Genomic DNA, 27,787 nt, shown 5'->3' on the forward strand with positions numbered 1-27,787 from the left:
TGACCATATTTCAATTGTTCACCTCTATTCTGATGAATGAAAGCGATCCATTTTCTTGACTCACTTCTCCTCATCAGGCTTAGCAGGTGAGTCATGAATAGACTTCACACGCGTGTTTTGGAAATGTGGAAGGAAGCCGGATTTCCTGGAGAAAACCCGCAGGCACCAATACTGGGAGAATCTGCAAATGCCACACAGGTTCAAACCCAGAAGCGGTCTGATGTAAGCCAGACGTCTACGGTGACCACAAGTCGACCTCGCTGCCCTTGAAAATTGAGATGGAAAGCAAGCTTTGAGCCATTGTGAGCTTTGTTTTGATCCAATGTGCACGGTCAACACCACACCCCAAAGGCTTGCCGAGACAAGAGACTGAAAAAAGGATGCTGGCGGCATTTGTTCCTTGTTTGCTCTCATGACTACAAAAACATTCCTATTTCTCGTTGAAAGGAAGTCGTTGCATGAATAGCGGCTAGCGGGATGAGCTAACTTTTTCCTGTTATTTGAGTTTCCCATTTAGAGTGGCATCAAAAGTCAAAGAAAGTTGGGAAAAAAGCGGTCACTCGGCGAGCGCTTTATTCCCTCGTATGTGACTCACTCACTCACTCACTCGCCTTTTGACCCGTCGATACCAACCGGTACAAGCTTGGTGTTTTGTTTTGTTTTTCAAGTTGGGAGGGACGTGATATCGTGACACACATCCATCACACTGCTTCATTTTGGCACCACATACGTGTATGTATTGACCATACAGTTGGCCATATGAACTCAACTCTTTTTATTTCTTTGATTGTTATTATTTCATTCATTACTTGTGATGACGCTCATCTGAGAGAAAAAGTTGAAATGTCAAGAAGGGAACGGATCCCACCTTTTCTTCTTTGTATCGTGATAGAGATTGCTTGCGACATACATTGTTTTGAAGTATGAACTGATCAAAGTTGAACCATTTTCACACTCGTATGGCTGTTTTTACTTGAAACGATGCCAGTTTTACAATCCTGACAGTTTGACCTTTTTTATTCAAGTCCCCAACAAGGAAACATGTCATATTTTTCCTTTATGTTCAGTACAATGTAGCATTAGGATGTGTGTTTTGGCAGTAATCCCAGCACGTTGTACAAATGAAATATGTCTCTCTAAATCCCATGCGGAACACCTCGGCAGGCCCAGCGGGCGTGGCCCAGCGGGCGTGGCGTGGGTGAACAGTCATTCGTTCCACCCAGCTTCTGAATGGAACGAGGTCATGTCTCGACAAGACGCCGCCTTTATACAGTTGAAACGGAGGTTTTCATTCTCTTGTGTTGATCTATTTTCTGGACTGCTTTGTTGATCCATTTTCTGGACGGCTCGTCCTCCCTCGTCCTTTTTGATTGCGCTTGACCTGGCCTGACATCGACGATATTAGAAAGCACTAACCTGTATGCACAGCCGAAACGAAATGTTTGCCAGTTGCTACGGTGTGGAAAATGACTATTGGGATTGAAAAAGGACCAAGAATCAAACGTTCCTTACTAACTTTGCATTCGTACCGATTGTATATTTACTCTTTGGAAACACTGTCAATGTCAATGAATTGGGAGGCGTATCAAGGGATCTCATCCAACGCGATAGAATACAATACATCTTTATTTTATCAATGAATTGGGAGGCGTATCAAGGGATCTCATCCACGCGATAAAATACAATACATCTTGATTTGATATCGCGCTTCCGCAAGAGCTTTTGCATCAACACCAAATAACAATACAACACAGAGCACAGAATTACAAACATCTTGTTGTTTGAAGCGGATAGATGAAAGGCAAGAGATTCCAAATCTCTTTTCAGCACATTTGTAATGTACAGTATTTTCAAACAAACTGCTGAAATCACGTTACGGGCAGGTTCATTGATACACAGAAAATTCAATGGAATCAAGAAATAAAACATCTCATATTTTCAAATGATCCAATGATTGTTTTCAAACATTGAAATGTAACAGTCATCACGTACTTGGTGTCTTGAATCTGGCCCTCTACACGTTGAAGCCAGCCGTCTTGTCACCACCACCTTTCTGTTCTCAGGCAGTCAGTCAGACACACACTCACAGTTAGTTGTTGGCCGGTTGGACTGCTTACGTAACAAGAAGCCCCTGTGCACATGTAGCCTGTTTGCCGACGAGGCTACAATGGCTGCACGGCACATTTAGCGCGATTGAACATGATCACTGACTGATTCACTGTTGACATTGTCCTTATCGAGACACGATGTGACGCCACTGCAGTGCGCCAAATTAAAAAACAGATTCAACTCACCACTATGCACTGATTGTAACAACTAGGTTAAAGACATTTGCTTCGTTAAGATCAGTGCACTCGAGCTGAATGACCACCACTGAGTCGGTCCCCACCTCTGACGCCCCCCCCCCCCCCTCCTCCCTCCTCCTTCCCTCCCTCCATCCATCCAACCATTCCAAAACGGTCATCCCTCCCGAGTGCGCTCGGCTCAATCCTCTGAACGCCCGGATGAGAGTCGAAGCACAGTACCAGGCGACATTCGCGGCGTTGGCAACATGGTGGCGTGAGAGAGGCTCCGAGTAAAGCGGGCAAACACACATCACTCACCCGAGACAGAAGCAGAGCAGGGCGGGGGAGGCCACCGACCGACCGACCGACCCACCCGACAGGCCAGGCCGACCGCTGGAATCCGTGACATTTTTTTCCCACCGGAACCTCTATAGGAGCAAACATACGGACAGACGGTGAGAGAGTCGAGCGAGACTCGACGCTGAATACTTCCCGCTTCGAGGCGTTTTCCTGTTTGATCGATTCGGTGAGTACCTTGTCCGAGATTACCTTGGACCCGCCATTGTTGCTAGGGGGACTGTTTGTCTTATTAGGAGCTAGCTTGTTGTGTGTGTGTGTGTGTGTTTGTGTGTTTGTGTTTGTGTGTCCGCCCGCGCTGTGTTCAAGGAGGAACCGGGCCGAATGCGTCGTACGCGTGGATTACAAATCAGACGCCATGCAGTGGATTACAAATCAGACGCCATGCAGTGGCTCAAAAGTCACGCAGCTTTTTCTCTCTCCGTGCAATGACACGTTCGTGTCTCATTTGGAAATGTTGTGTGTGGTGTATGTCCGTCCGTCCGTCCGCTCGCCCGCTTGTCCCGTGGCAAGTCAAAGCACGCCAAAGCTGGCACGTGCGGGACCTCCCTAACCCACAATAGCGCACGTTTTGGACCAAAAAAAAGCCGACCCGCTGCGGGTCCAAGTCCCCGCTAATGTAGGAAAGTGGACCATATTAGCGAAGGCGAACGCTTGGCTGTTTTTTTTTTTTGGACGGTTTGTTTGCGGCGGCGGCGGCGGCTGCTCGTTTGACTGTTATTCACGCAAGTTTATTTGACTCTGTTTGCCGACGAGGCGGATCTACTTTAGCGCATGCGCAATGTGCACCGTGGCAAAGCGGTCGTCATCCCCTGCATATTCGCGAATTGACATTTTCGCGCTTTGTGGAACACTGGGGATGAACGATTTTGAAAATTAATTTACATTCATTTTGATCCCCCCCCCTTAAATCTATTGATTTTTGCGAATTTTTTTCAAGGTCCCCTATTTATTGATGTATGTATTTATTTATTTTAAACAGACAAAAGCTATACATCTATCTGTATTATGCCTCGATGTGCCGTCATGTCAATTCTAATCTGCTACAAAGATGAACAGTGCGCTCTCTGTAAAAAGCAAGATCTTGTTTGGGTTAGCGTGCTCCCTGTTTTATTTCATAAAGTCCCTGTTGATTGCCTTTGAGGAGCCAGACACCCATTATGTTCCTTCTACCAAAGAGGGAGCCAACCCCATTGTCAACATGATAGATTTTCTACCATACAAAAGGAGTGAGTGAGTATGCAGGAGGTGGAAAGAATCGCAGGAACAATCAATCCATCTAACAGTGACAAGAAAGTCACAAAATGCAAAAATATGAAAGTCTATTTAGAGCAAGACCATCGTATTGCACTGTGTTGATTGTGATAGTGGACACCTAGTGTACTGCACTTATCTAGCTCCCTACTGGCCTGGACAAAATTCAACATTTCCAGTCAAAGCCCATGTTGGTGGCCAGTCAGATGTCAGATTTAACATTCGAGCTTGTTTCCTTATTTATTTGAATCGTGATGTTTTGATTGAATGAAATGTCATTATTCGCTACTATAATCACAGCAACAAAACATACTGGCAATTGCAGGGCCAACAAATGGTCAGCTTGTGAGTTAATAATTAATCATCATCTACTGATAAGAAAGCAAAAAAGGCCCTTTTCTGTTGTTTGCATCCAAAGAAAAAGGTGTGTGTGTCACCAACGGCTTTCCGCCTCTTGAAAACTCGATCAGAACTGAAAGACACAGATTGTCGTTCCTTGCCAAGCCATAAACGTTTTAAAGCAGACATGAAAGCTCATTCAGATAAGATAGGTAGATGAATGACTTCCGTCTCTGTAGGCAGCTTTGCACACAAACCAACACGCTGCTTGCTTGATGCCATGGAAAGCCGTGTCCGATATGGCGAGGAAGAGCCCGCCGTTTCCGTCTTTTCATTTCCTGTACACCATGGCTCTCTTCAACAGCAGCTAAGATAGAGTGGATGGATGGATGGATCCGTGTTTCTTTCTTCACACCCTCTCACGTTCTCACCCACGTTTGTTGAGCAGATCCCGCCTTTGTGCGCACGGGTGAAAAGAGCTGTTGAGATGCGTGTGCTCTCACGCAAGGATTCATTGATTGATTTTTCGACTCAACATGTTCCGACTATCATAAAGCCTGTATGAACTTGGGACACGGCCGTTGACATGGAGTGAACCAAAAATGAAGCACTGAATCTTTCCATCACAACGCAGGTGTAAAAATAAGTCAAAAGGTACTGATTGATACGCTGACTCACATGATGATTTAGCTGCATGAGCTGACCCAAGTGAGCAAAACGAGTGTAAATAGGCAAAGAACTTGACTTGCAGCATCCTCAATTCCGAATCGAAAATAGTCCATTTGGCGTCTATCGTTAGTGTATTTAGAAGCTGTTTGACAGGACAGGCTGGGCTGGGCGAGTCGAATCGACTGCACGCTCTTGCGGCATTTTCTAGCCTTTTTTTGACAGACGACGTGAAAAAAGTGCCGAGCCCTCTTCAAGAATCCGATGGAGTGGGATCGTAGCTGGTTCACACGGAGGCAGGCATTAGAGAGTGAGATTTTCACTTGACGATCCAAGAACATAACTTGTGTCGTCAAAAGTGTTCATGGAGCGTTGAGCAAAAAAAAAAAACCCAAAACAAATCTCATCGCATGTGGGGGATCAGGTGCTTGGAGTCCATTGTGTCATGTTTTCATGTTGAACGCAATGGTGGGAATGCAGAGTCAGAGCAGTTTTCATGGAAGTGAGCTTTCTTTCTGGGTAGCCCGCATGTTGACACGTTGGAGGAGCTTTGCGCCATGGTGACACATTGTCTCGTCCGTCACTTGAACAAAGTACAGAATGTAATAGTTGATTCCCTCCCCGGGTTCCTCAGCTTAGTGACCGACCACACTGGCTTATTTTCGGTCGCACTTAAGTTTCACTCGTGACCAGAATCCAACTCTTGTTTGATTGCGTGTACTGTTTAACACACCTGTATTTTAAGTTGCTGAAAGTTTTTATTTCATATCAATTGATGTTTTGCTATGACACCAATCACATGATGACAGTTATGAAATCTAAGAGCAAATATGTATTCTCCAACTAACCACTGTATCAGCCTCCATTGAGGAAAGACAAAATGCTGCTTGGAATGTAAAGTTAGATTTTCTTAAAGGCGCAATGTAGAGAAGGCCATGCATAGAAAAGACGTTCTCTTCTGGTTTCCATGACAATGCTGCAGGACGCCGGCAGGCTTCTCGTTGCTGGTGGTGTCAGCCAACAGTCTGCCACCTCCCAGCGTCCTTGAAGCACAATCGTGCGGTTATGTCCTCCCTCCCTCCCTCCCCTCGCCTGTCATCGCAATGAGAGGAAACGCTCACGCTTGATGTAGGGCTAGATATGGTATGTCGCTGCATGTGGCCGATAGCGTTCCTTTGTTGCGGTTGCCATTAGGCATTTAGAGCTGACAACATTTCACATTGTTGCTCCCAAAAGGTCAAACAAACAAACAAACAAACAAACAAACAAACAAACAAACAAACAAACAAACAAACAAACAGACAGCAGCAGGAAAGCTTTGCTGGAAATGGCAAGAAAAGCCTTGTTGTTTTAGCTTTGCCAGGCAAACGCCAAGCATACAGTATACACCAGACTATGTGCTGAAAAGGTTTTCCAAAGTATTTGCAGCTTGGTTTTGCATCAGCCTCCAATTCCATCCAACCAAGGGGGCTTTGAAATATTTGCGCTTTTCTTTGCTTCCAGGAAATCTTTGAACAATCATTGATAGCGTTTGTGTTCCGACCAGCGCTGTCATTGTCGCTGCTCTGCGATTCAAATGTGTGTGTGTGTGTGTGTGTGTGTGTGTGTAGAAAAGAATCGAATGAATGATGGTAATCACGCTCGGGTAGATGTCTTGTCATACTGCCCACGGTTGGCTTCCTGTTTATGTTCCGTTCTTGTCATTGTGTACGTCTGGAAGCTTTTTTACTAAAAACAGGAGAGTAAAGGAGAATGTTTTTTCCTTGTCTTTTTTTCCTGCCGTTTTTTGGCTCAATTTGACCCTCTTGACTCGGTCCTGGAAAGCGTTCAGCGCGGGCCTTGTGGGTGGGAGTTGCACGGTCCCCGTCCACGCACAGACAAAGCGTCTCTTGTGCCGTGCCGTGCGTGTTAGCCACGCTAATAACCAGGCCGATCCGTGAGCCAATCCAGTGAGGATGCGGTTTCTTTTTATTCCCCCCCCCTCGACCCTCCCCTAGTCTAAAGTATAATTGGGAGCGCTCGACCCGGATGAGTCATGATTTCATTTTGAGTGTTTGAGGTAGCAAAGCATTGTCAGTTGGGAAACATTATTGGCCTGCCTGTGTAGTCTTGAGTCAGGTATGTTGTGCTTTTTGAACCTGCTGATGCTTGTGTTAGGCCGCCTGTCTCCTTTGGTTGACGTGGTTTCTGGTCTGGTCTGCTCTGGTCTGGTCCGGCCCAGCCCGAATTTGACTCTAGGCTCAGGGCAGGGCTCCATGTAAGGACGAGCAGCTGGCTCACTGGCCGGCCGCTGTTCGGGTCACGCTGCTATTTCCAGACAAATCATCAACTGACGTCTTTAGCGAGCAACGCGACACCTCGAGCTGCAGCGGCCGGCTTGGGAGGTGGCTGGCTGGCTGGCTGGCCGGCTGGCTGGCTGGCTGGCCGGCTGGCTGGCTGGCCGGCCGGCTGGCCGGCTGGCTGGCTGGCTGGCCGGCTGGCCGGCTGGCTGGCCGGCCCTGGCTGGGGCGAGCAAGCGACTTTGTCTGATGGTGAAATTCAGCAAGGGGCAAGCATTTGCATGCTAGACCAAAGACAATTTATTGCACATGACTCAAGATAAGAGAGGAATGAAGTTATGCGCTATGCACTGAAGAGGAGAGTTGAATTTGTTCTGCTAACTGACACACACACACACACACACACACACACACACACACACACACACACAACCAACCAACCAACCAACCGAGTTGACATCAGTCTGTCCTCAATCGTGTCTATTTCCTTCAAAGGGCACACGTGAGGTGGTTGAAATGTACGTAAACACAATTGCCGCCAGTACACTAGTTGTATTTTGTGACGCAATTGCCTCAGATAAGACATTCTAGTGCCATAAAGATAGCATCAAATCAAACTAAATCTTCTTTGGGTTCATCTTTTTCAGTAGGACAAACGCGCTGGCTGGCTGGCTGGCTGGCTGGATGGCTGGCTGGATGGCTGGCTGGATGGATGGCTGGCTGGCTGGCTCACTTGCTCGCCTTCCAACTTTGTTTTGGGCTGCTGACTGGTACCATGGTTTAGCCAGCGCTGAATCATGTGACAAAGCTCTTCATCGCTGTCGGAGTCTATTATTGGCCAATTACTATATTCATGGGCAAACTGCTTTCTCCCTGCTCAGATATCGAGTCGACATGAATTCACCGTTTGCAATGGTGAGATGTGAATGCGTTTGGAGCACAGTTTGGAAAATACGTACATTGATAGCAAGATCAAAGCGTTTTTCTTCAAATGTGAGCTATTCTTGGGCAAAGCAGGCTTGAATGTCCTTCTCCAGGATTGTCCCCGTGCCGAACAGCTGATGACATCTTGCTAATGTTTCACATGGACGGACGCGAATGCGGCGGACGCTCTCGCTCTTTCTTCAAAGCGTCATCTTTGCTCTCGCTCTTTCTGTCCACGTAATGTTTGCACATTAGCGCTAAATGAAATGAAATGTGCCAATGTGCGGATGTGCCCACATGGAAACAAGGGTGCATTTGCTTGCATTCCTTTGCCAGATTGATGCCGTACTGATTGAGTTGCACGGGCAAACTTCCTGCTTACCTTTTTTCATCGACAACAACGGAGGAAGAAAGCATCCCATTTGAAATCATAAGCACCCACCGTGTCATTTGAAAGAGCGATGAGTTTCGTCATGACTGAAGATACAGAAATGACATTTAGTCGTGGTATGTACTACAAGAATAGGAATCCCGTTATGAAGCAGAATGAAATCTCTTTTCAATGTGACTTAGACATTCTAAACAGCCCTCCAGCACTATTCACCTTCAAATAACAGCGCGCTCGCCCAAGTGGCTAATCCGCTGACCCACTGAGCGACCAACCTAATCCGAGCGGCCTCGTGCCTAAACGGTCGTGGGAGGCCCTTGCGCGGCGGGCGAGGTCAAACGCGCCGTTAATACGGGCCGTGCGTCTGCGTCTGAGCCCGAGGCAGCCATTGCTGGAGGTGTACGGTAGCGCCCCCAGGCCCTAATCAAAGCGCCCCCTCTAATACCGTTAGCTGGGTCATGTGCTGAAAACCAGGATTAGGAGCAGGAGGGCACAGGCCAATAGATCCAGCTTAGCAGGGAAACTTCTCTCTCACTCTCTCGCTCGCGCTCTCTCTCTCTCTCTCTCTCTCTCTCTCTCTCTCTCTCTCTCGTTCTCTCTCTCTCTCTCTCTCTCTCTCTCTCTCTCTCTCTCTCACTTACTCTTACTCTACATGGCTGTTTGTCTATGTAGATACATACACACGTTGGATTTTACAAATCCCGATCAGGCCTCTCCATTTTATTGCAAGTCATGATGATAATCAATCTTTTTTTGTGTTTGTTGTGTTATGTTAGACAGACTTTTTCACAGCCCGTCTCCAAATATTTGGATGTATGTCGTGCCCAGAGGCAGACAAAGTAAATCTTGCGATCTGCCTGTTTCCAGAAGGATCATTGTTTGTAGCTGATATTTGTATCGTTGACCAGGCAGAATTTCGAATGAACGGCAAGGTTCTTTGCAGCCGCAGTTTGGCGGCCATTCTGAGTGAGCCATTAAGAGCAAGAAAGCGACGACAAATTCACAGTGTGTGTGTTTAACTTGTGCTTGGGAGAGAAGCTCTAAATCTGTCATGTTGGTTTCAAAATCAACAGTGTCAATCCGGCGGTGGTCTTTTTAAACGCAGACTCTGGTCACGCGGATCACGTTTCTTTCACTTGCTTATGTAACGTGACAGTCATACGTGAACATTTGTGAAAGACATTGAGTAGTCCCTTCTCATGAACAACTCATTTGGCAGTTATGTGTTAAATTAAGAAGTCCACTCAATCCCCCGCAGCTCGGCTACAAAATGTCACCATTGACGTGGCGCTTGGTCCTCGGTGCCACGCGTCTTCACTGGCTCGGCCGGCCACTTGACGCGTTTTGGGCATCTTGGATGACCGGGCTAAGCTTTGGGGAAGCACCTTCAGCCAGATGAACATTTCTCTACTCATGGCATGAAGCTATCCAGTTGCTTTTTGTAAGACAAGCGCTTCTGGGCCGAGGCTACAGAGGTGAGGAAAAAGAAGAAGGCAGAATGATTGATACATAGCTACAGTATGGATCGGGAGTTGTCTTGAAAACAACGGGGCCTGCACTCTTGGTCAATATCGGAGGTTTTGCACCAGACCCAAATAGTGAACCAAATAAAGTCGTCGGAAGTAAACGTCTCGCGTGGACGGCCGTCACGTATCTCGCAAGTAAATGTCACGAGACCTGATTTGACTTTTTTTGGCAACAGTTGATTCTAAATCCAAACAGATTGTGAGATTGTGTTCCACTTTGTGCGGCATCCTATTTTTTCCAACAAGTGAGAAATGACTTTGCCATTTGGGTGGGAAAAGGCGAGTGAAACCAAAGAGAGCTGACCTTAAAACGCAATTTGAACAGAACCTAGCGCGCCTCGATTGTTTGCTGTTGTAACGTGCTCGGCGTCCCTGTTTGTCGCCAAGGCCTCGCTCGCGCTGGCACTGCTCGGTCCAATCTTTGGAGTGTGACGCTTAGGGTGGCCACCAGAGCTATTTTGTTGTTGTTGTTGTTGTTGTTGCTGCTGCGTTTATGACCAATTCAACACAAATAGCCTTCTTTCAAAATGGACATTTGAAACAAATTTCCAAAAAGCCAGTCAGATGTGTGTGTGTGTGTGGATGATTTGGTGTTCAACTGAACTTCTGGGGGGTTGTACATGACAATGTGCTAGCGAGCAAAATCTCACCCTTTGCCAAACTCCGTTTCCGTCTGTTACCCAAGATGCCTTTCTTAATGGACTCGATCGAATTTCAAGTCTATGAAGATGCCCGCCAGCTTGTAGCTGAAACGAGATATGAACAAGGGTGATTTTATTCCCATGTCATCCTAGTGTGCAAAATATTGGGTGTATTTCACCGTCCAAAGCCTTATTGCGCAACTTGTATGCATTTACCGCAAAGCCACAGGCAGGATCGCATTACTCGCCAAAATATTCACGGCACATATGTGCGCAACAGTAATGAAGGAGCTATGCGTATGGCAGCATTCTTAAAGAAACCAATTCAATGTTTGGACAAAAGTCAAGAGGCTGTGGTGAGATCACGTGAGAGGCAGCCAACGTGTGTGTGTGTGTGTGTGTGTGTGTGTGTGTGTGTTGAAACAGACGTGCTTATTGCAGTCATGCATGCTGTTGTTGTCATTCTTGAACCCATCACCACCTCTCTCTCTCTCTCTCTCTCTCTCTCTCTCTCTCTCTCTCTCTCTCTCTCTCTCTCTCTCTCTCTCTCTCTCTCTCTCTCTCTCTCTCTCCTCCCTCGAGCATGCGCGTGCGTGTTCTTGGCCCGTAGGCAACAGCGCCCCCCCGCTGCGGAGCACTTGCAGAGTCCGAGTCAGCAGGTGCAGCTGACGCAGAAAGGCTTTGGATGGAGCAGGCAGGGCCAGTTGGGGCACCGAGAGGGACAGAACAGAACAGGACAGGACAGGAGAGAACAGGAGAGCAGAGCAGAGCAGAGCAGAGCAGAGCAGAGCTGAGCAGAGCAGAGCTGAGCTGAGCTGAGCTGAGCAGAGAAGCCACACTAGCCACGGCTTCCAACTCTCAGTCGCACTGGACAAATTAATGAGAGAGAGGAGAGGAGCAAGCCGACCCTTCACTGGACCTCATGCAAATACCTTTGCTTCAGTCATGTATGTAAGTAACATTTGGCTTTGGATGAATTGGCCTGACGCAAGTTGGGAAAGGATCAGTGAGGCATACATCATTGGATGACATGCATTTCTATCTGTCATGAATTGCAAAAGAGTTGAGGAAGAAAAAAACAACAACCCCACCTCTGACTGGTTAGGGGGGGGGGATCACTCCTGCCTGCAGCATGCAGCATGCAGTGAAGTATTCCTCCGGCATTGTTGTCAAGCATAAGCGAAGCGGACTCCGCTGTTTGTCTGGAGAATGACCGACGCACTGTTCCCCATGTTTGATTGAAAGCAACAATTGCGGCAGAGATGGCGTGCGTATCCGAGACAATGTGGCCACATCAGCTCAGCGTGCCACCCAGAATTCTAGTCAATTGTCAGACTGATAGGAAATTGGATTGGACTCAACCTTAGGGCTGCAGCTACTGAATAGTATTGCGCAGATTGGCTGTCCTGTTCATTGAGTTCATTCCATGAAAATAGATTGAAAGCAGAAAATTCATGGTAAGTGTGCTTTGGAAAGGTCCTTGTCAAGACAGCTCGCCGTTTACTAGCCAACCTTAGCCAACCCTTAGCCACTCAGCAGCCAGCGGCTGTGGCCAAAACGTCGACTACTTCCGTTGGAGCTAGGCTAGATGAAATTAGCCACCGTGTGTTGTTAGCATTCTTCGACGCGTTGTTGTGCGAACTGAACAAATTCACTTTGTTGCTTTTAAGTGTGAAATGGCCACCAAAGGTTGGACATGACCCGCCAGAGAGCTTTTGATCAATCGTTTCCCGAAGAGTAAGTTCTGCTCTCCGTTTGACCCGTGATGACAGAACACTCGCTTCCACGCTGTCAAGTTGATGAGGGGTGGAATTTCACAATTGAACAGATCCACAACGCGGCCCTCCTCATCACACCACCACCTTTTTATTTTTAGGATGAGAAGTTGTCCACGCTGACAATCAGCTGACTCCCTCCTCATTGGCCTGCTTTTGACGTGGAGATTAGGCTGTCTGGACTGGCTGGCTTTGGTTTTTCGTTTGGTTTGGTTTGGTTTCTTTTCTCTGGCTGGCTCTGTTATTTGGCCTCCCTCTTGGTGGCTCTCTGGCTCTCTCTCTGGCTCTCTCTCGGCTCTCTCTCGGCTCTCTCTCGGCTCTCTCTCTTTCTGCGGCTGTCTCCTTTCCCGTCAGTGGCTCATTTTGGCTTTTCTCTTGTCTTTCTTTTTCACAGATGTGGGTAGACTTGAAGGTGAGTGGAGTTGACTTTCAGGATTCCTCTCCCCCCACATCCCTGTCGCATCTCATTCAGCCATCTGTTGCAGTGTCCTTGGACGTCAGGTGTATGTCAATGCGGGCCCGAGCTGGCGACACGGTGTTTGGCGCCCGCCGCAGTGGCAGATTAATGAGCATTACGCTGCAAAGAGTGAGAGAAGGGAGGGATGGCATCGTTGTAGCGGACGGAAGGTGCTAGCTGATTGTATTCTTTTCTGCAAATGAAGCTGCTTTTTTCCAGTCTCGTCGTAACGGAGGGCACAAGAGCCCATCTGTCAGAGTTGCAACTTGATTTCTCCAAGCTTTTGACTCTCCTTGCATTGCATCCCAAACTCCAACGGTGTTCCGTCGGATGTATTTAGTATGTGTCCTTTGTCCTCCGGGAAGAAATGGTCTCTGCTAGAAATAATTCTCCATAGCTTTCAAGCGGTTATCGATCATTTGGTTTTTCAGGACGGCGACAAATTGGCTCAGCCTTCCTTATTTACATATGACCTGCAATGTGTAAACATTGGCTGGCTAAGTTGATTTTTGGCAACCGAGTATGGACTCTGCAGAGAACAAAATGATCAGAGCAACACCGGGCAGCGCCAATGATTGCAGGACCCGGCGGCGCACCCAAATAGGGAGGGAGGGAGGGAGGTTTGTGTTGTGTAAACAGGATTTTTTTTTTTTTTTTTGTCAGCATCAGCACCTCAGACAGCGGTGGTGCAGGAAACCATGTTTGGCGTCGGTCGGAGCTGTATTGGTTTGAAAAGATCCTTCTTTTTGCGGCCGGAGCGTGCAGACCGTGCTGAACAACTTGACCGCACCGAACTGAGATGTCTTATTTGAAAGAATTGCCTTTATGCCCATTTTTTTTTTTTCTTCGATCAATGGCTTTCAAAGTTTCCGTGACTCGTCGAGTCGTTCCGCAACTTGACCTTGCCGTTTGCTGAGGTGCGGCTCTGTTATTTTGACTAGCTCCCGACAGGTATGCGTCGTGACGACGGCATCCCTGATTTTTCTTCATCTCGATAAGGTGAGAAGAATGAATAGATTGATTTGTTATCGAGCATTTTTGAGGCTCATTCCGTGTTTTTTTTGGAGACGAAGGTGGTGACCGCTTGTCACGTGGCAACCGGAATGGCATTCTCGGATGTACGTATCTTAATTTGGACTGTTGTATACGTATAAGTGGCTGTTCTTGAAAAAGGGTCCGAACTGGCACAAACGGTACAATCCCTTGAAAGCAATGGTCGAAGATGCAGACAAATGGAGGCAGGAAACCCAAAAGGCACGCCATCAAAGAAGAATAGCACTGTTGCATGCATACGTCTGTCTGTCTGTCTGTCTGTCTGCCTGCCTGCCTTCCATTTGCTTCCCATCCTTTTACAGGAAGCCGCATTATCTGCTTGATGTGCTTTTGTGGCAGTCCAGATTGTCGTCCGGCATCTTATCTGCTGACACGGCCTTTCTTCGACATTTGACTGCAAACTCTGGGCATGCTTGATGGATGCAGTTGAATACTTGCCAATGAAATAGCTGCGCGCCTCCGTGGAGATGGCGCGTCTGTCCCCATCCGTCGCGGTCCCAATCAAAGTCACTCGAGCTTTTACGCGTGTGTCCGACCGATATGGGCAAAAGAATAGCGCGTGTGCTCTGGGTACTTCCAGATGGAGCGAGAGGCTCGCTCGCCCGCCGTGCGCAGCTCGTGCTGAGCTCATGGACTTGTTTACACGGAATGCGCTCCGTGAACAATGGACACGAGCGTAGAAGGCGACGACGGCGCCTCCCGCTCCTCGCCGGCCTTTTTCTCGATGCTTCCAATTCCACGTCATTGTTTCTTTGGTTTTATCTTGCACTGGGAAGAAAAGTAAATGTTTCTCTAATGGGCATCTCTCCTCCTTTCTCTCGCAGGTGAGGGAGGGAACGTGCGGACAGACCATCTGACATGAAAGCATGGAATGCTCTCTGCACCCACCGCCGCTAGTCTCCAAAAGCTTAGTTAACAGCTGAGCGCAGAAAAGGAGCCCAGAGGTCCCCTTTGGCTTTGTCGGCGTACGTCGGCTTTTCTTCGAATCGAATCCGGTGGAGGGAGGGAGGGGCGTATCAAAATGGATCTGGATTCCTACCTGTGGATGGTCATTTTCGGCTTCATCATCGCCTTTGTTTTGGCCTTTTCGGTGGGCGCCAACGACGTGGCCAACTCGTTCGGCACGGCCGTGGGCTCCGGCGTGGTCACGCTGAAGCAGGCCTGCATCCTGGCCTCCATTTTCGAGACGCTGGGCTCCATGCTGCTGGGGGCCAAAGTGGGCGAGACCATCCGCAAGGGCATCATCGACGTCAACCTGTACAACGACACGGTGCCCGTGCTCATGGCGGGCGAGGTCAGCGCCATGGTCGGTGAGTTCAGTTTTTTTTTTACGCGAGCCGATGGGAGCGCGGACGCCGTTTGCTCTTTGTCACATTTGCGATGCCTTCCTCGCTCTCTCGCAGGCTCGGCGGTGTGGCAGCTCATCGCCTCCTTCCTCAAACTGCCCGTTTCCGGAACCCACTGCATTGTGGGCGCCACCATCGGGTTCTCCATGGTCGCCATAGGCACCAAGGGCGTCCAGTGGATACAGCTGGTGAAGATTGGTAAGACTCGCAATTGTTAGCTTAGCTGTTGTCAAACGTTATTTGATGACTAGCCAAGCGAGTTGCTCGAGTTACGACCGTGAGGTTTTCAGAGGCGTGGGGAACACGCAGAATGAGTTGACCCGGCCGGATTCACGTGAGCTGAACACAAAGACAAGTCTTTTGTGCGTGCAGTGTCGTCGTGGTTCATCTCCCCCTTGCTGTCTGGACTCATGTCTGGAGTCCTCTTCCTTCTCATCAGGAGCACCATCCTCTACAAGGTAGGTCGCTTGTTGGCACGACTAGTCGAGCTAGCTGGGCTGGGCTGGGCTGGGTTGGGCCGGCCCGGGCTGTCCTGGGCTGTCCTGGGGTGGGCTGGGCTGTGTTGGGCCTGCCCGGCCCGGCCCGGGCTGTGGCGGACGACTGCCCGCCCAAGTCACGTTACCCTTCACGTTCCTTCCGATAATAACCGAGATGAGAGCATGACACAAATCATATCTTCTCCTCCTAAAATTGGATCCCTCCTTTATCTTTTCAGGAAGATCCCGTCCCCAACGGCCTGCGAGCGCTGCCCCTCTTTTACGCCACCACCATTGGAATCAACACCTTCTCCATCATGTACACCGGAGCGCCATGTAAGAGCCGCACGTAGTCTCTCACACCAACGTAGCATCAAATGATCACGTCGCTGCCGCTGTCATGGGCCGGCTCCAAATTCCAACAGCGGCCGGGACCACCCAAATGTCGTATGTTCTCACCCGGTGACTGCGGCCTACGCCGATTGCTTGCAGTGCTGGGCATCGAGATGCTGCCGGTGTGGGCCATCTTTCTCATCACCTTGGCAGGATCGCTGGTCTGCGCGGCCCTCGTTTGGATCTTCGTGTGTCCCTGGATGAAGCGGAAAATAGCAAGTAGGTGTGCCGAAGCCTCGCAAAAGTGTTTGTTCTGCTTCTAGGTTTTTATTTTCAAATGCACATTAGCTTTAAGCTCAGCTCAAATAAATGAGAAGACTTCATAACAGTAGTTCAATGAAAAAAAGGTTCTCTCAAAGCCTGAAAAGGGACTTTGATGACGTGGGGATGGATGGATGGATGGATGGATGGATGGATGGATGGATGGACAGTGGACTGAATTTGATGGATGGATGGATGGATGGATGGATGGATGGATGGATGGATGGATGGATGGATGGAGGAACAGTGGACTGAATTTGCTGGATGGATGGATGGATGGATGGATGGATGGATGGATGGATGGATGGATGGATGGATGGATGGATGGAGGCATGCAAAACAGGCTGGACAGTGGACAGAACTTGCTGACCCCAGCTGGGCTGTCAGCTGTCAAAATCAAACTGCAGTGACTTATAGGTCATGTCAAAGTGAAGAAAAAGTCAACACATTTCACAATTCTATTTGTAATTGAGCGACTGCCATTCAAGAAGATTTCCATCTTGTAATCATTTCTGAAGACGCAGCTATAATTGAAGTAAAGAGCGGAATTTCCTCCAAGCTCAGCCTTTAACGCATTGTGAGCTGGATGCCTGCAAGGATTACAGGTGACGGACGGGGTCGTGTCTAAAATGAACGAGGTTGCGTTTGGATCCAGTGTTCTTATGGAACGAACCGGTTGCCTTTCAACTTGTGGACCGTACCGTAGCGTAGGTTTTTTTTTTGTTTGTTTTTTTTTCAAAGACTTTTCCAAATTGTGATTCTCCAGGTCGTCTAAAGAAAGAGCAGGCTTTGTCCAGGATCTCTGACGAGAGCCTGGACAAGATCCCAGAGGAGGAGGAGGAGACCCCCGTCTTTAAGGAGCTGCCCGGGGGGGCCAAGGGCACAGATGAGGCCGTGCTGCCGCTCACCGGCGGCGATAGGAACGCGCGCACCTCCAACAGCGAACTCAGCAACCTGAGCAACGGAGGCGGCGCCGTCCTTCCAAATAGCCGAGTTTACGGTACAAGCTGGGGATCTTTGGCCACTTGTCGTCTGGGAAATAAATAAATGCTGATTTGCCGTTGGATCGCGCAGGCCGCACGCACTCCATGACCAACGGCTGCCTCAAGTCGCCCGTCTCCAACGGCAGCTTCAGCTTCGACGGCCACGTGCGCAGCGACGGCCAAGTGTACCACACGGTGCACAACGACTCGGGTCTGTATAAAGACCTGCTGCACAAAATCCACCTGGGCCGAGCGGACGACAACGAGCGTCCCGGCGGGGCCGCCGCCGCCGCTCCCAACAACAACTACCGCCTACTGCGGCGCAACAACAGCTACACCTGCTACACGGCGGCCATCTGCGGCATGCCCGTGCAGCCGCTCCTGCGCAGCGAGTCCCGCGACGACAGCGAGAAGCTGGTCGGGGAGGCTCGCAGCAACAGCGTGTCCTACTCCAAGAAGCGCATCCGCTACGACAGCTACTCGTCCTACTGCAACGCCGTGGCCGAGGCGGAGATCGAGGCGGAAGAGGGCGGCGTGGAGATGAAGCTGGCTACCGAGCTCAAGGGGGCCGAGGAAGAAGGGGGCTCGGCCCCCGTGCCCCTGGACGACCTGGCCGAGGAGGATCACGAGGAGAAGGAGAAGTCGGAGGTCTTTCTGCTTTTCCATTTCCTGCAGATTCTCACCGCCTGTTTCGGCTCTTTCGCCCACGGAGGCAACGACGTCAGGTGCCGATTATGCGTGACCGTTGCGTCAATCGTCCGCGTGCCCTTTCCCAACCTCGCTCGAGCCGAGCCGAGCGGCGGCGGCGGCGGCCCCTCGTCTTTCTCCTCCCATGCATTTGTAGTATCTCACTCAAATGTGGGGAATCAAACGTGAACGTTGCCAGATCTCCCTCCCCCAGATGACACGCTACGGCGGCGGCGGCGGCACAGTGGTTGGGAAAGAGCGCACGAGCCGACACGGTGGCAAAGGTCTAAGCCGCTCCTCCCTCCCTCCCTCCCTCCCTCCCTCCCGTGCAGTAATGCCATCGGACCGCTGGTGGCGCTGTGGATGATCTACGACCAGGGTGGTGTGATGCAGGACGCCGCCACCCCCATCTGGTTGCTGTTCTACGGCGGCGTGGGCATCTGCGCCGGCCTGTGGGTGTGGGGCCGCCGGGTCATCCAAACCATGGGGAAGGACCTGACTCCCATCACGCCCTCCAGGTGAGAGAGAGAGAGAGGGATGACAATCTTTTTATTCGATACCGATGATTGACTGCCACGCTAGCTTTGTTTTGTGGCAAAGTACTTCCTCGTGCATCGATTTGCGCTTTATCAAAGTCCGGACATGTACTGGATTATGCGTACGTGCGTGGAAACTCAATTGTGGCCGCCATTGCGAGCGATTCCCAAGTCACCCACCTAAGGAATTCCAATGAAAGCACGGCAGGAGGATGACAAAGCGAGCGAGGGAGCGCATTTCCAAAGGTTTACAAATTGCCGGAATATTAGTTTGGCCTTTAGATAGAGGTTGAAGTGGCACTTTTTTTTTTTTTTTTTTTCCACTTGTGTCATAATGATGACTCAACGTAGTATCAGAAGGGCCAGTCCTTGAGCATACTGGCTTGGCCTTTTAAAAGCCTTTGTCGGCTGTGTAAATTCATGTGTCGTGTGTGTATCCCAGTTGTGAGCCAGTCTCAGCTTGGGCCTTCCCGTCAGGCGTTTGCGCTGGTGCGGGCCGTCCCGAGGAGCCTTTCTTGTGAATGCATCCAATCACTTGTTGGTTGTTGTTGTTGTTGTTGTTTCTTTCTTTCTTTCTTTCTTTCTTTCTTTCTTTCTTTCTTTCTTTTTTTCTTTCTTTCTTTCTTTCTTTCTTTCTTTCTTTCTTTCTTTCTTTCTTTCTTTCTTTCTTTCTTTCTTTCTTTCTTTCTTTCTTTCTTTCTTTCTTTCTTTCTTTCTTTCTTTCTTTCTTTCTTTCTTTCTTTCTTTCTTTCTGCGCTCACCTGCAATGGAGGCAAAGCTTTTGGAAAATGCTGCTAATTCCGCTCTAAGGTTTCTTGGTACCAGGAAAGGGCAACAAAAGAGCCTATTTTTCAAGACTCCATTTTGACATTGAGCTTCTTTTCTGCAACTTCATTTCTTCTTGGAATGGAAAAGATGAAAAGTCTGTTCATTTTGTGAGCACGAGTCGTGAATAGTGAAGCGTTCTCCCTCCCTCCCTCCCTCCCTCCCTCCCTCCCTCCCTCCCTCCCTCGGCATGTGCATTTTTGCATGTGTGGGAGCATCGCCAGGGGCTGCGGGAAGTCCTTACTTTGGCCTTGCGTGTGAAGTCAAGTGTACCAGTTTGGGAGGGAGTCGCCACAGTAGGAACGCTGGCTGGGTTCCACGTACCAGGCGAAGGACGCCGGCCCGACTCGTCCTTTTGCACTTCGTTCCGTCCGTCCGTCCAGTGAAGCTCTTAAATGGGTGCTTAATGTTCTTCTAGCAGCCTTCCCTGCCCTCATGGCTTTGTCTGGCTTTGTTTTGCTGGTCTCTCACCTCTAAATCTGGTTCCTTCCCACATCATCTGTGAGTCATTCTCACGGTCTCGTGGCTTTCCTCTCTGGTTGGCACCTTCCTTCCTTCCTTCCTTCCTTCCTTCCTTCCTTTTCTTTCCCAATCTGGCCCTTTCCATCACTGTCACAGTATGTTGCCAGCGCGCAAAGACAAATTTGCTCTGGTTCCGTATTGTAAAGGCGCTGTCTGTTTCTTTGCCACGCTGTGTGGGAGCCTGGGCCGGGCCGGGCCGGGCCGGGTTAGACTTAGGCCAGAGTGTTCATGTGCTTGAGTGTTTGCGCCTCTATTACGCGCTTTGCAGATGCACATTGCAAGGGTTTCATCGACGGAAACGTTTCTTTTCTTCATTGTCAGCAAGTGTTGCCGCTCGAAGAAGAAAGTACGGCTTCATGGAAGTCAAGGGACTTGCAATGATTTCGGACCTCTCAGATGAAATCAACTTGCCAAAGAGCTACATTCAGAAAATACTTTCACTGCTTATTCTCCATTCCTCCATTTTGTGGAGGAGCACTTATTTATCTTCAGCGTCCGTAGCAGCTGACTTTGGGCCAGCCGTGAGAGGTGGGCCACGTACACTCTGCGTCGGTTGCCGGCCAATCACAAGACACACACACACACTTACTTTGTCTCCAATTGACGGAAGAAATTGGAATGGAACAGTTGTCACATTTCAAATCTTTTTCAGGCTCCCAAACACAGTTGCCATGTCAATTAACAGCCCCAAAAGACATTTGGTTTTGATAGCCTCAAGTCCAAACAAGGAAAAGCTTTTTTCTTCTGATGAATATCAGTAAGGGCTGATGATTGCAAAAATGCTGCTATATTGTGAATAATAGCCAAACGCACAAATCCCACTTGTGCTTAAATAATCATGTCTTTTTGTTAGCGCGTGTGTGTTTGTGTGTGTGCGAGAGAGAGAGAGAGAGAGAGAGAGTGCATGTTGAGCATATTTCAAATGGCAGTTGCGTGACTGGCCGTATTAAGCGTGCTTTTGGAATATGGTCAGACGGTGAGCCCGGCCTCTAGGCCTCTAGGCCCCTTGGCCCCTTGGCCCCTTGGCCCCTAGGCCCCTAGGCCCCTAGGCCCCTAACCTCACACGCTGCGGGCATTTGAATGAAAAAACGTGTCTTTGCTCCTCCTTGTCTCTCCCCCCCTTCACAGTGGATTCACTATTGAACTGGCGTCCGCACTCACAGTCGTGTTGGCTTCCAATATCGGAATCCCTGTCAGTACCACACACTGCAAGGTATGACAATCCAGTGGGCCCCCTCCTCGCTGGCCCCTCGACTCAAGCCTTTGTCCTTCTGCAGGATTTGTCCAAGGGTGAGGAGGGCTCGCTCGCTCGCGCGCACGCACGCACGCACCCACGTACTTCTTCCTGGGTCATTAGGCTCAAATGCGCACAATTCGGGCTTTTTGGTAGAACCATTCATTCTAAAACAATCCCCTAAAATGTAGTGTACCGCTGGATTTCTGGTAGCCCCTTACAGATGTGCGTGCGAGCGGGCGGGCCGGCCGGCCCTCTCCTCTGCCTCTTTACAGGAATGTCGGATCCAGAGCGGAGCATACGGGACAGCCCCCCCCCCTGTCCCCCTGTCCCACCCCCTACCCAAACAGCATGGTGTCTCATCCTGTCTCATTCCTCTTTTGGCATTTCTCCTCGTCAGCACTGGCATGGTTTGGCGTGTGGGCCCTCCACTTTCCTGTGCTTGGCTGCCAAGCAGGCCATCCCTCCCTCCCCGGCCATCACCAAAATACACCCCCCCCCCCCCCCTCCCTTTGCATAGCCCACCTGTCACAACTTGTTTTCCACTTTTTTTTTTTTTTTTTTTACCTCTCCCATCTCTCTCTCTCTCTCTCTCTCTCTGTCTCTGTCTGTCTCCTCATCTGTCTTCACAGCGGATTTTGCATTGAAGTAATGAGTGCGCTAACAGTGCTTGTTGCATCAAATGTGGGCATCCCAATAAGCTCCACCCACTGCAAGGTATCTCAGCCTTTGGTCACCAAGCCACGCTTTAACAAAGCTCGGCGTCACGCATAGACGACAGTCGCCAATCACAGCTCCAGCCAGAGTTGCGCTTTTGGTCCTTTGTGCAGTTTTTCTTCAAGATGGCATTAGCGTGAATACAAAGAAAATACTGTCATGATAAACATGCAGAAGCAAACTGATAATAATCAGCTCTTGTAGCAAAAAAACCCAAAACAAAACAATGATGATTAGGGCTGTAACCAAAACGGATTTGAATTTGCAAAATACCATTTCATTCACAAACATAAAAGTTGCACTTTGACCATCGTAAATCAAATCAATCAAATTGAATTAGGGTTCAAATACATTTTTCGGGGGGGCTGCACAAATGTCAAAACTGGTATTTAATTGAGCATTAATATGTTGATCCATCAACATCATCACCTCCCTCACATTAACATTCCCGTCCGTCTCACTCCTTAATACACACAAAATGCGTCACTCTTGTCAGGTTTAGAGTCTGTGATTTGATTGATTGAACAATGGTGTCCGGGGAACCCCCTCAAGTTGTCAGACTGAACGTAGATCCATAGCTTGATTCACCATCCAATCAGACGAGATTTAAGAATAGTTCCAGCTGTTGACAGCTTGAGAGGCCGTTCCCCAGGTGGCCCAGATTGACCAGAGGCCTGGAGCCGGATCCGCTCCCTGGCTGGCTGGCTGGCTGGCTGGCGGCCTGGCTGGCGGCCTGGCTGGCTGCCTGCCTGAACCTGCCCGCCCGCCTGCCCGCCCGCCTGCCCGCCCCCCTGCCCGCCCCCCTGCCCGCCCGCCCGCCGTGACCATGTGCAATGACCGCAGGCCAGCAATGGCACAGAGGTCACGTCAAGTTGCCGCTTCATCCAAGCCGCCGCGTGCTTCAAAAGAGAACCAAATCTGGCGTGAGCACGCAAAGATCTAAACGGCAAACGGCGTGCGTGCCAGCGGACACGTCCTCCTTGCCTTGTGATCACACTCGCCGTCCTGCGGGCATTGCACCTTCTGGTCTCGTGACCATTCTAAATTAGACTCCGGCAGAAGAAAAAGGTGAGTGGAGGTTGTCTCGGTGGAAGTCTGACATGAGTTGCTTGCTGTTGGTAAAAGTCAAATGAATAATAAATAATATGAAGGAAAAAACCAACAAACCAACAAACAACAATGCTGATTTCAGGCTTCCGCAAGTGACGATTTATTTAACCAGCATGCTCAAACTAACCAGCATGGATGAAAATTTGCATGCAGACTGCAGGCTGCTTTTGTACTTTTCTTTCAATAGAATTCTTTTGGAATTGCGTATATTGTTTGAATGTAATTATTCAAGACCAATTTAATGTTGAAAATACATCCGCTTGATAAATGATTGGCATACATATAGGGAATAGTATTTTATTGGAAGGAGATTCAAATTTCCATCGCAGCACGTACAGTCGTGATATCAAATCAGCCCGCGGCTCTGTGTGACATCTTTCGGCTTTCCGTAGCGTGACCGCTGACGGCATTTTCCCGCCCGCAGGTGGGCTCGGTGGTGGCCGTGGGCTGGATCCGCTCCAGGAAGGCGGTGGACTGGCGTCTCTTCAGGAATATCTTCCTGGCGTGGTTCGTCACCGTTCCCGTGGCCGGCCTGTTCAGCGCCGCCGTCATGGCCGTCTTTGTGTACGGCATCCTGCCCTACGTGTGAGGGATTGGGAGGGAGGGAGGAAGGAAGGAAGGAAGGAAGGAAGGAAGGAAGGAAGGAAGGAAGGAAGGAAGGAAGGAAGGAAGGAAGGAAGGAAGGAAGGAAGGAAGGAAGGAAGGAAGGAAGGAAGGAAGGAAGGAAGGAAGGAAGGAAGGAAGGAAGGAAAACAAGCGAGTCCGAGAGGAAAGCCAAAGAGTTGCTGGCTTGCTGGGAGTAAAGGAAGCAGAAAAAAAGGCTGTGAGGAAGGTTGGTTGGTTGAAAATCTACAATATTGTACATACAGCTCAAAAAGTGCTGTGCAAGCAATTATTTCTCCAACTGTACATATTATTCATATCCATATGCAAGATTTGGTGTGCTCAACCGACTCGTCTCACGTTAACTAAGTGGAAAATGCGATGATGGAGAGCTGATCAAAATTTGGGACTTTCTGTGCTTCTTGATCAATCTTTGATCATGATACCATACAAAAAAAAACAACCCATGATTCACTACAGAGTTGATATTTTTGTGTGTGTGTGTGTGCCTGCGTGTCTGTATGGATTTTTGATGGATGTACTATCCCGTAAATCTGTACTGTAAATACTGACCTTCGGGAGTTTGAGTGAGTGAGTGAGTGAGTGAGTGAGTGAGTGAGTGAGTGAGTGAGTGAGTGAGTGAGTGAGTGAGTGAGTGAGTGAGTGAGTGAGTGAGTGAGTGAGTGAGTGAGTGGGAGGAAGAATTGGGTGGATCATGTTTTGTCGTATTTTTTTTGGAACTGTCGGGTTATAACTGGGTTATTCTCTGCACCTTTTCATCATATTCAGAGTATGTTTCGTCATGCTATTTTGATAAGAAACCACTCGATTCCAAACGAGAGAATATTTGCTCCTTGGTGTAATATCAGGGAAGCACAATAGGTGGCAGTAGAGCATCGCTGAGACTGTTGCTAACCGCCAATCGAATCAAAAGAAGAGGACCTACTAGCTGCTAGTTTTAAGGCGGCTGTATTTGAGAGAGAGAGAGAGAGAGAGAAAGAAAGAAAAAGGCGATTCTTTCGCGATTCACCGTGCCAAAGGCAACTATTTGAATGGCCACGACGACTCGGTGTAAGGTGCAACGAGAAGCCAAAACACTACAAAAATGCTGCCTTGTTTTTTTTTGTTGGGTCTCGCCTCAATGTGTCATATCGAAACAATAGTACAGTGTTCATCTGAATATGAATATGCAGATGTTACTGTAGTGTATCTTCTCCTCCAAACCCGCTGTGTGACTCCTAGCAAAATGTCACCAGTACTGATCATCATCAGCAGCAGCAGCAGCATCAGCAGCTTTTTAACTGGGTCATGTGACCTGGAGATGAACAAAAGCATTGATCTTAATTTGTTTGAATTTATCTGAACGAAATCAACTTGCTTGTGGTGTTCATTTTGTCCTTCTGCTTTTGTGCTGGCCATTTGCCTTTCGTAACACGTTTGTTCCTTTCTGCTCAATCATTGCGTACTGCGGTGTCAACGGCTATTAGGGCCAGACGTGAAAACAAAGTTGGATTTTTTGTCGGGTTTTTTTGTCATCTGAAATCGAATCCGACATTGCATACAGTAAAGTATGACTTTTACGACAACTTTCATAACGTTGAAAATGTAGGGCTTTACAAGGTTCTATCGCAAATTAGATTTTCTAAATCCAAGACCATTGGAAGTGCTTTGTTCTCTTTTGTCACTCTTTGTTGGCATTCATATCAGAACTGGAAGAAGAAAAGCAAAGCAACAAAACAAAACAAAAGTCAACTTGCCTCACAATGCCAACAAGCGCGTTTTCACACAAACCACAAGTGTCTCGGGAGAAAGGAAAGAAATGTTTGTGTGTTATTTTTCTATATTTGACCATCCCCACGCCGCTTGAACGCTACGACAAAAAGAGTTTAACTAGAGAGCTTTCATCAAAACGATCTATTTTTCTACAATATTTTAACTGGGGACAAGTTTGAAATGGAACCTCCCGTGCTTGATGTTGCGGATGACGACATACTTTGGAATTTTGCTGCACTCCTGATATGGGAAATAGGGCAGGGCAGGGCAGGGCCGTGGCCCTCTTGCTAGCGTTAGCCGTGTAGCCATTTGGAAAGGAAATAGGACAGTGGACACAGTATTTGACATTTGAGAGAGACAGCGACATGCACAAATACAGCAATAATGGAACCGAGTGAATTGTCAAAGACGCGTGGTCGGCGGAATTGGTTAGCATTTGTGAGAGGACCATTGTTAGCCAGCAAGCAAGCATGCAAGCAACGTGGGCTGATGTGTAATCCCCTCCCTCCTCCCACCCCCATTTTGTAGTTTGCTATTTGTTCAGCCTCAAAAGTCCGGCGCAAGTGACAGTCGACATCGACCTCTGGTAGCAGGGTGCGTGCGTTCAATACAACAAATGGCTGCTAAAGATGAACAAGCTAATCATTGAATATTTACGAGAACGTCTGCTACAGCGAACACTCGGAATGATACGCACTTTTTGTTTTTTTTACATCCATCCATCCATCCATTGAATGGTTCATACAACATTCATCATCATGTTCAAAAGGACATTTGAACGTTACAACAGTTACAAATGCTAATGATTTGGATTTTTTGCTAATCAAATGACAGTGGCTTGCTTACCTACCCACGTTTTTAATGGGTTCTGGATATTGGGCTTGTTTTCATGGAATGTAATCAATCAAATGTATTTGCTTTGTCTCACCTTAATGTGTTTTTTGGGGGGGGTTGAGTCATGGTTTAGCTAACAGCATCAATTAATGCTTGTGGATTTTTCAAGGATATTTTCTGAGTTTTGTTTTGTTTTTTGTCTACGCCACGGGTCGAGGGGTCAAATAATAGCAACTAACTCTCCAAAGCCATTGACTTTGCTCGGTACGAAATAGCGGTCATCTCAGTAGAAGGCGACATTTCTCCATTGCCATCACATTCAGTTGACCTCGTCGGGACGGAATGTGGCATCACTTTCCAAAAATCCATTTGCCTGCACGAAATTGTCGATGTCGCTCGTTGCCGTGTAGCTCCTCCTCCCTAGTGCGTGTGAGTGGAGCTGCCAATTTGAGTGTGATTGACGTGCGTGCACAATGTGGTAGAACGTGCTAGTCCCGGTCCTCCCTCGGCCGACCAGGCCGGCCTGCCTGCCTGGCCGGCTGCCTGGCCGGCTGCCTGGCCGGCTGCCTGGCCGGCTGCCTGCCCGGCCGGCTGCCCGGCCGGCTGCCTGCCCGGCTGCCTGCCCGGCCTGCCCGCCCGCCTCCCTCCCCGCGGGCTTTTCCAGCTCTGTGTCGTCCGTCTTTTGAACGTTTCGCGCTATTTCCTGTTCGCTCGCCGCCTTGCGTCTAATGTGTGGATTTAACAAACAAACGGAAAAAAACCCGTAGCCTGCTTCAACAAAATCTTACTCTGATTTGCTTCTGTCGTACTGTAATGTCTTTATTTAAGATTTTAGTGAGGAAAACCAATGTCTGCATTTAAACTAAATGATGGGAATTAAAATGACAAAGAACAGTTACATTTTATTGTGTTGTGGTTTTTATATTTGATGATAAGCGCTCTGGCATCTTGGTCCTGTAAAAAACAACAACAAAAAAACAATTCAAATCAAACAAAGAATAAAATAGGAGAAAAATGGTCATGAATTTGCTCTCTCTTTCATTTTAATGTCAATTTGAAAAGGTAATGCTGTTGAGCTTGCAAGCGGATGTAATGAATTATTCTGCCACGGATACATAATTGTACTTTTAAATCAACGCGTGAAACGAAGCTTGCAACGCAATCGAATGTCACTTGAAGACAAATTGCACGGGAAATTCAATATGATATACCTGTATAGTAATATCTAAAATGTTGACTTTTCCTTTGCATTTTCTTCTCTATGGTTCTGTTTTGTTGTCTTAATTCATGTAGGCAGGTGGTGAGGTATAGTATCTGTCCATGTTTTTTAATGCACTCCCAAATTTTAGAGTTCATTTCTTAGTTATCCATCACTTTGCTTCTAAAAGATGCACGAGTCAAAGTGCAAAGGCTTCTGGGAAATTGAGTCCTCGCTTTAAGTTTTAGGACAGTGCACTGCACTGAGATGTTGAAATGCAAATCTGTACTATACACTCACAAGCGCTCATTTACACGCTTTATCTCAAACTTGCATCCTAGACTA

At 48.5% G+C, this 27,787-nt stretch overlaps 1 protein-coding gene and 1 long non-coding RNA gene across 5 annotated transcripts; one reads left to right on the forward strand and one right to left on the reverse strand.

Moving 5' to 3' along the window:
• Window positions 1-970: 970 nt before the first annotated feature.
• Window positions 971-3,484, reverse strand: LOC147058725 (uncharacterized). Its single transcript, XR_015065856.1, has 3 exons — window positions 2,820-3,484; window positions 1,993-2,713; window positions 971-1,416 (listed from the first exon to the last, which is right to left on the reverse strand). It is a non-coding gene; the product is annotated as an uncharacterized LOC147058725 (long non-coding RNA).
• On the forward strand, window positions 2,443-27,142 carry slc20a2 (solute carrier family 20 member 2). 4 transcript variants are annotated; one of them, XM_085909837.1, is made up of 11 exons: window positions 2,443-2,811; window positions 14,769-15,254; window positions 15,348-15,488; window positions 15,663-15,748; window positions 16,006-16,102; window positions 16,259-16,378; window positions 17,187-17,420; window positions 17,495-18,128; window positions 18,423-18,608; window positions 21,840-21,924; window positions 23,459-23,731. In XM_085909837.1, the coding sequence occupies exons 2-11, from the start codon at window positions 14,966-14,968 to the stop codon at window positions 23,621-23,623; spliced, it is 2,037 nt and encodes a 678-aa protein (XP_085765963.1). In that variant the 5' UTR covers window positions 2,443-2,811; window positions 14,769-14,965; the 3' UTR covers window positions 23,624-23,731. The 4 variants fall into 4 exon arrangements, with proteins under 4 accessions (XP_085765963.1, XP_085765962.1, XP_085765959.1 ...); XM_085909836.1 differs by lacking the exon at window positions 21,840-21,924 and adding an exon at window positions 21,102-21,186 and having other exon boundaries at window positions 23,459-23,729; XM_085909833.1 differs by lacking the exon at window positions 21,840-21,924 and having other exon boundaries at window positions 23,459-27,142.
• Window positions 27,143-27,787: the final 645 nt, after the last annotated feature.

Source organism: Syngnathus leptorhynchus, chromosome 4 (assembly GCF_054491065.1).
Source record: "Syngnathus leptorhynchus isolate UIUO chromosome 4, UIUO_Slep, whole genome shotgun sequence".
Classification (NCBI taxonomy): Eukaryota; Metazoa; Chordata; class Actinopteri; order Syngnathiformes; family Syngnathidae; genus Syngnathus; species Syngnathus leptorhynchus.

Excerpts from the sequence above, each read along its gene's own strand:
- slc20a2 (XM_085909833.1), top strand. The coding sequence starts at position 14,966 with ATGGATCTGGATTCCTACCTGTGGATGGTCATTTTCGGCTTCATCATC. Across the intron at positions 15,749-16,005 it reads GGAGCACCATCCTCTACAAG|GAAGATCCCGTCCCCAACGG; the intron begins GTAGGTCGCTTG and ends TTATCTTTTCAG. Across the intron at positions 16,379-17,186 it reads GATGAAGCGGAAAATAGCAA|GTCGTCTAAAGAAAGAGCAG; the intron begins GTAGGTGTGCCG and ends GTGATTCTCCAG.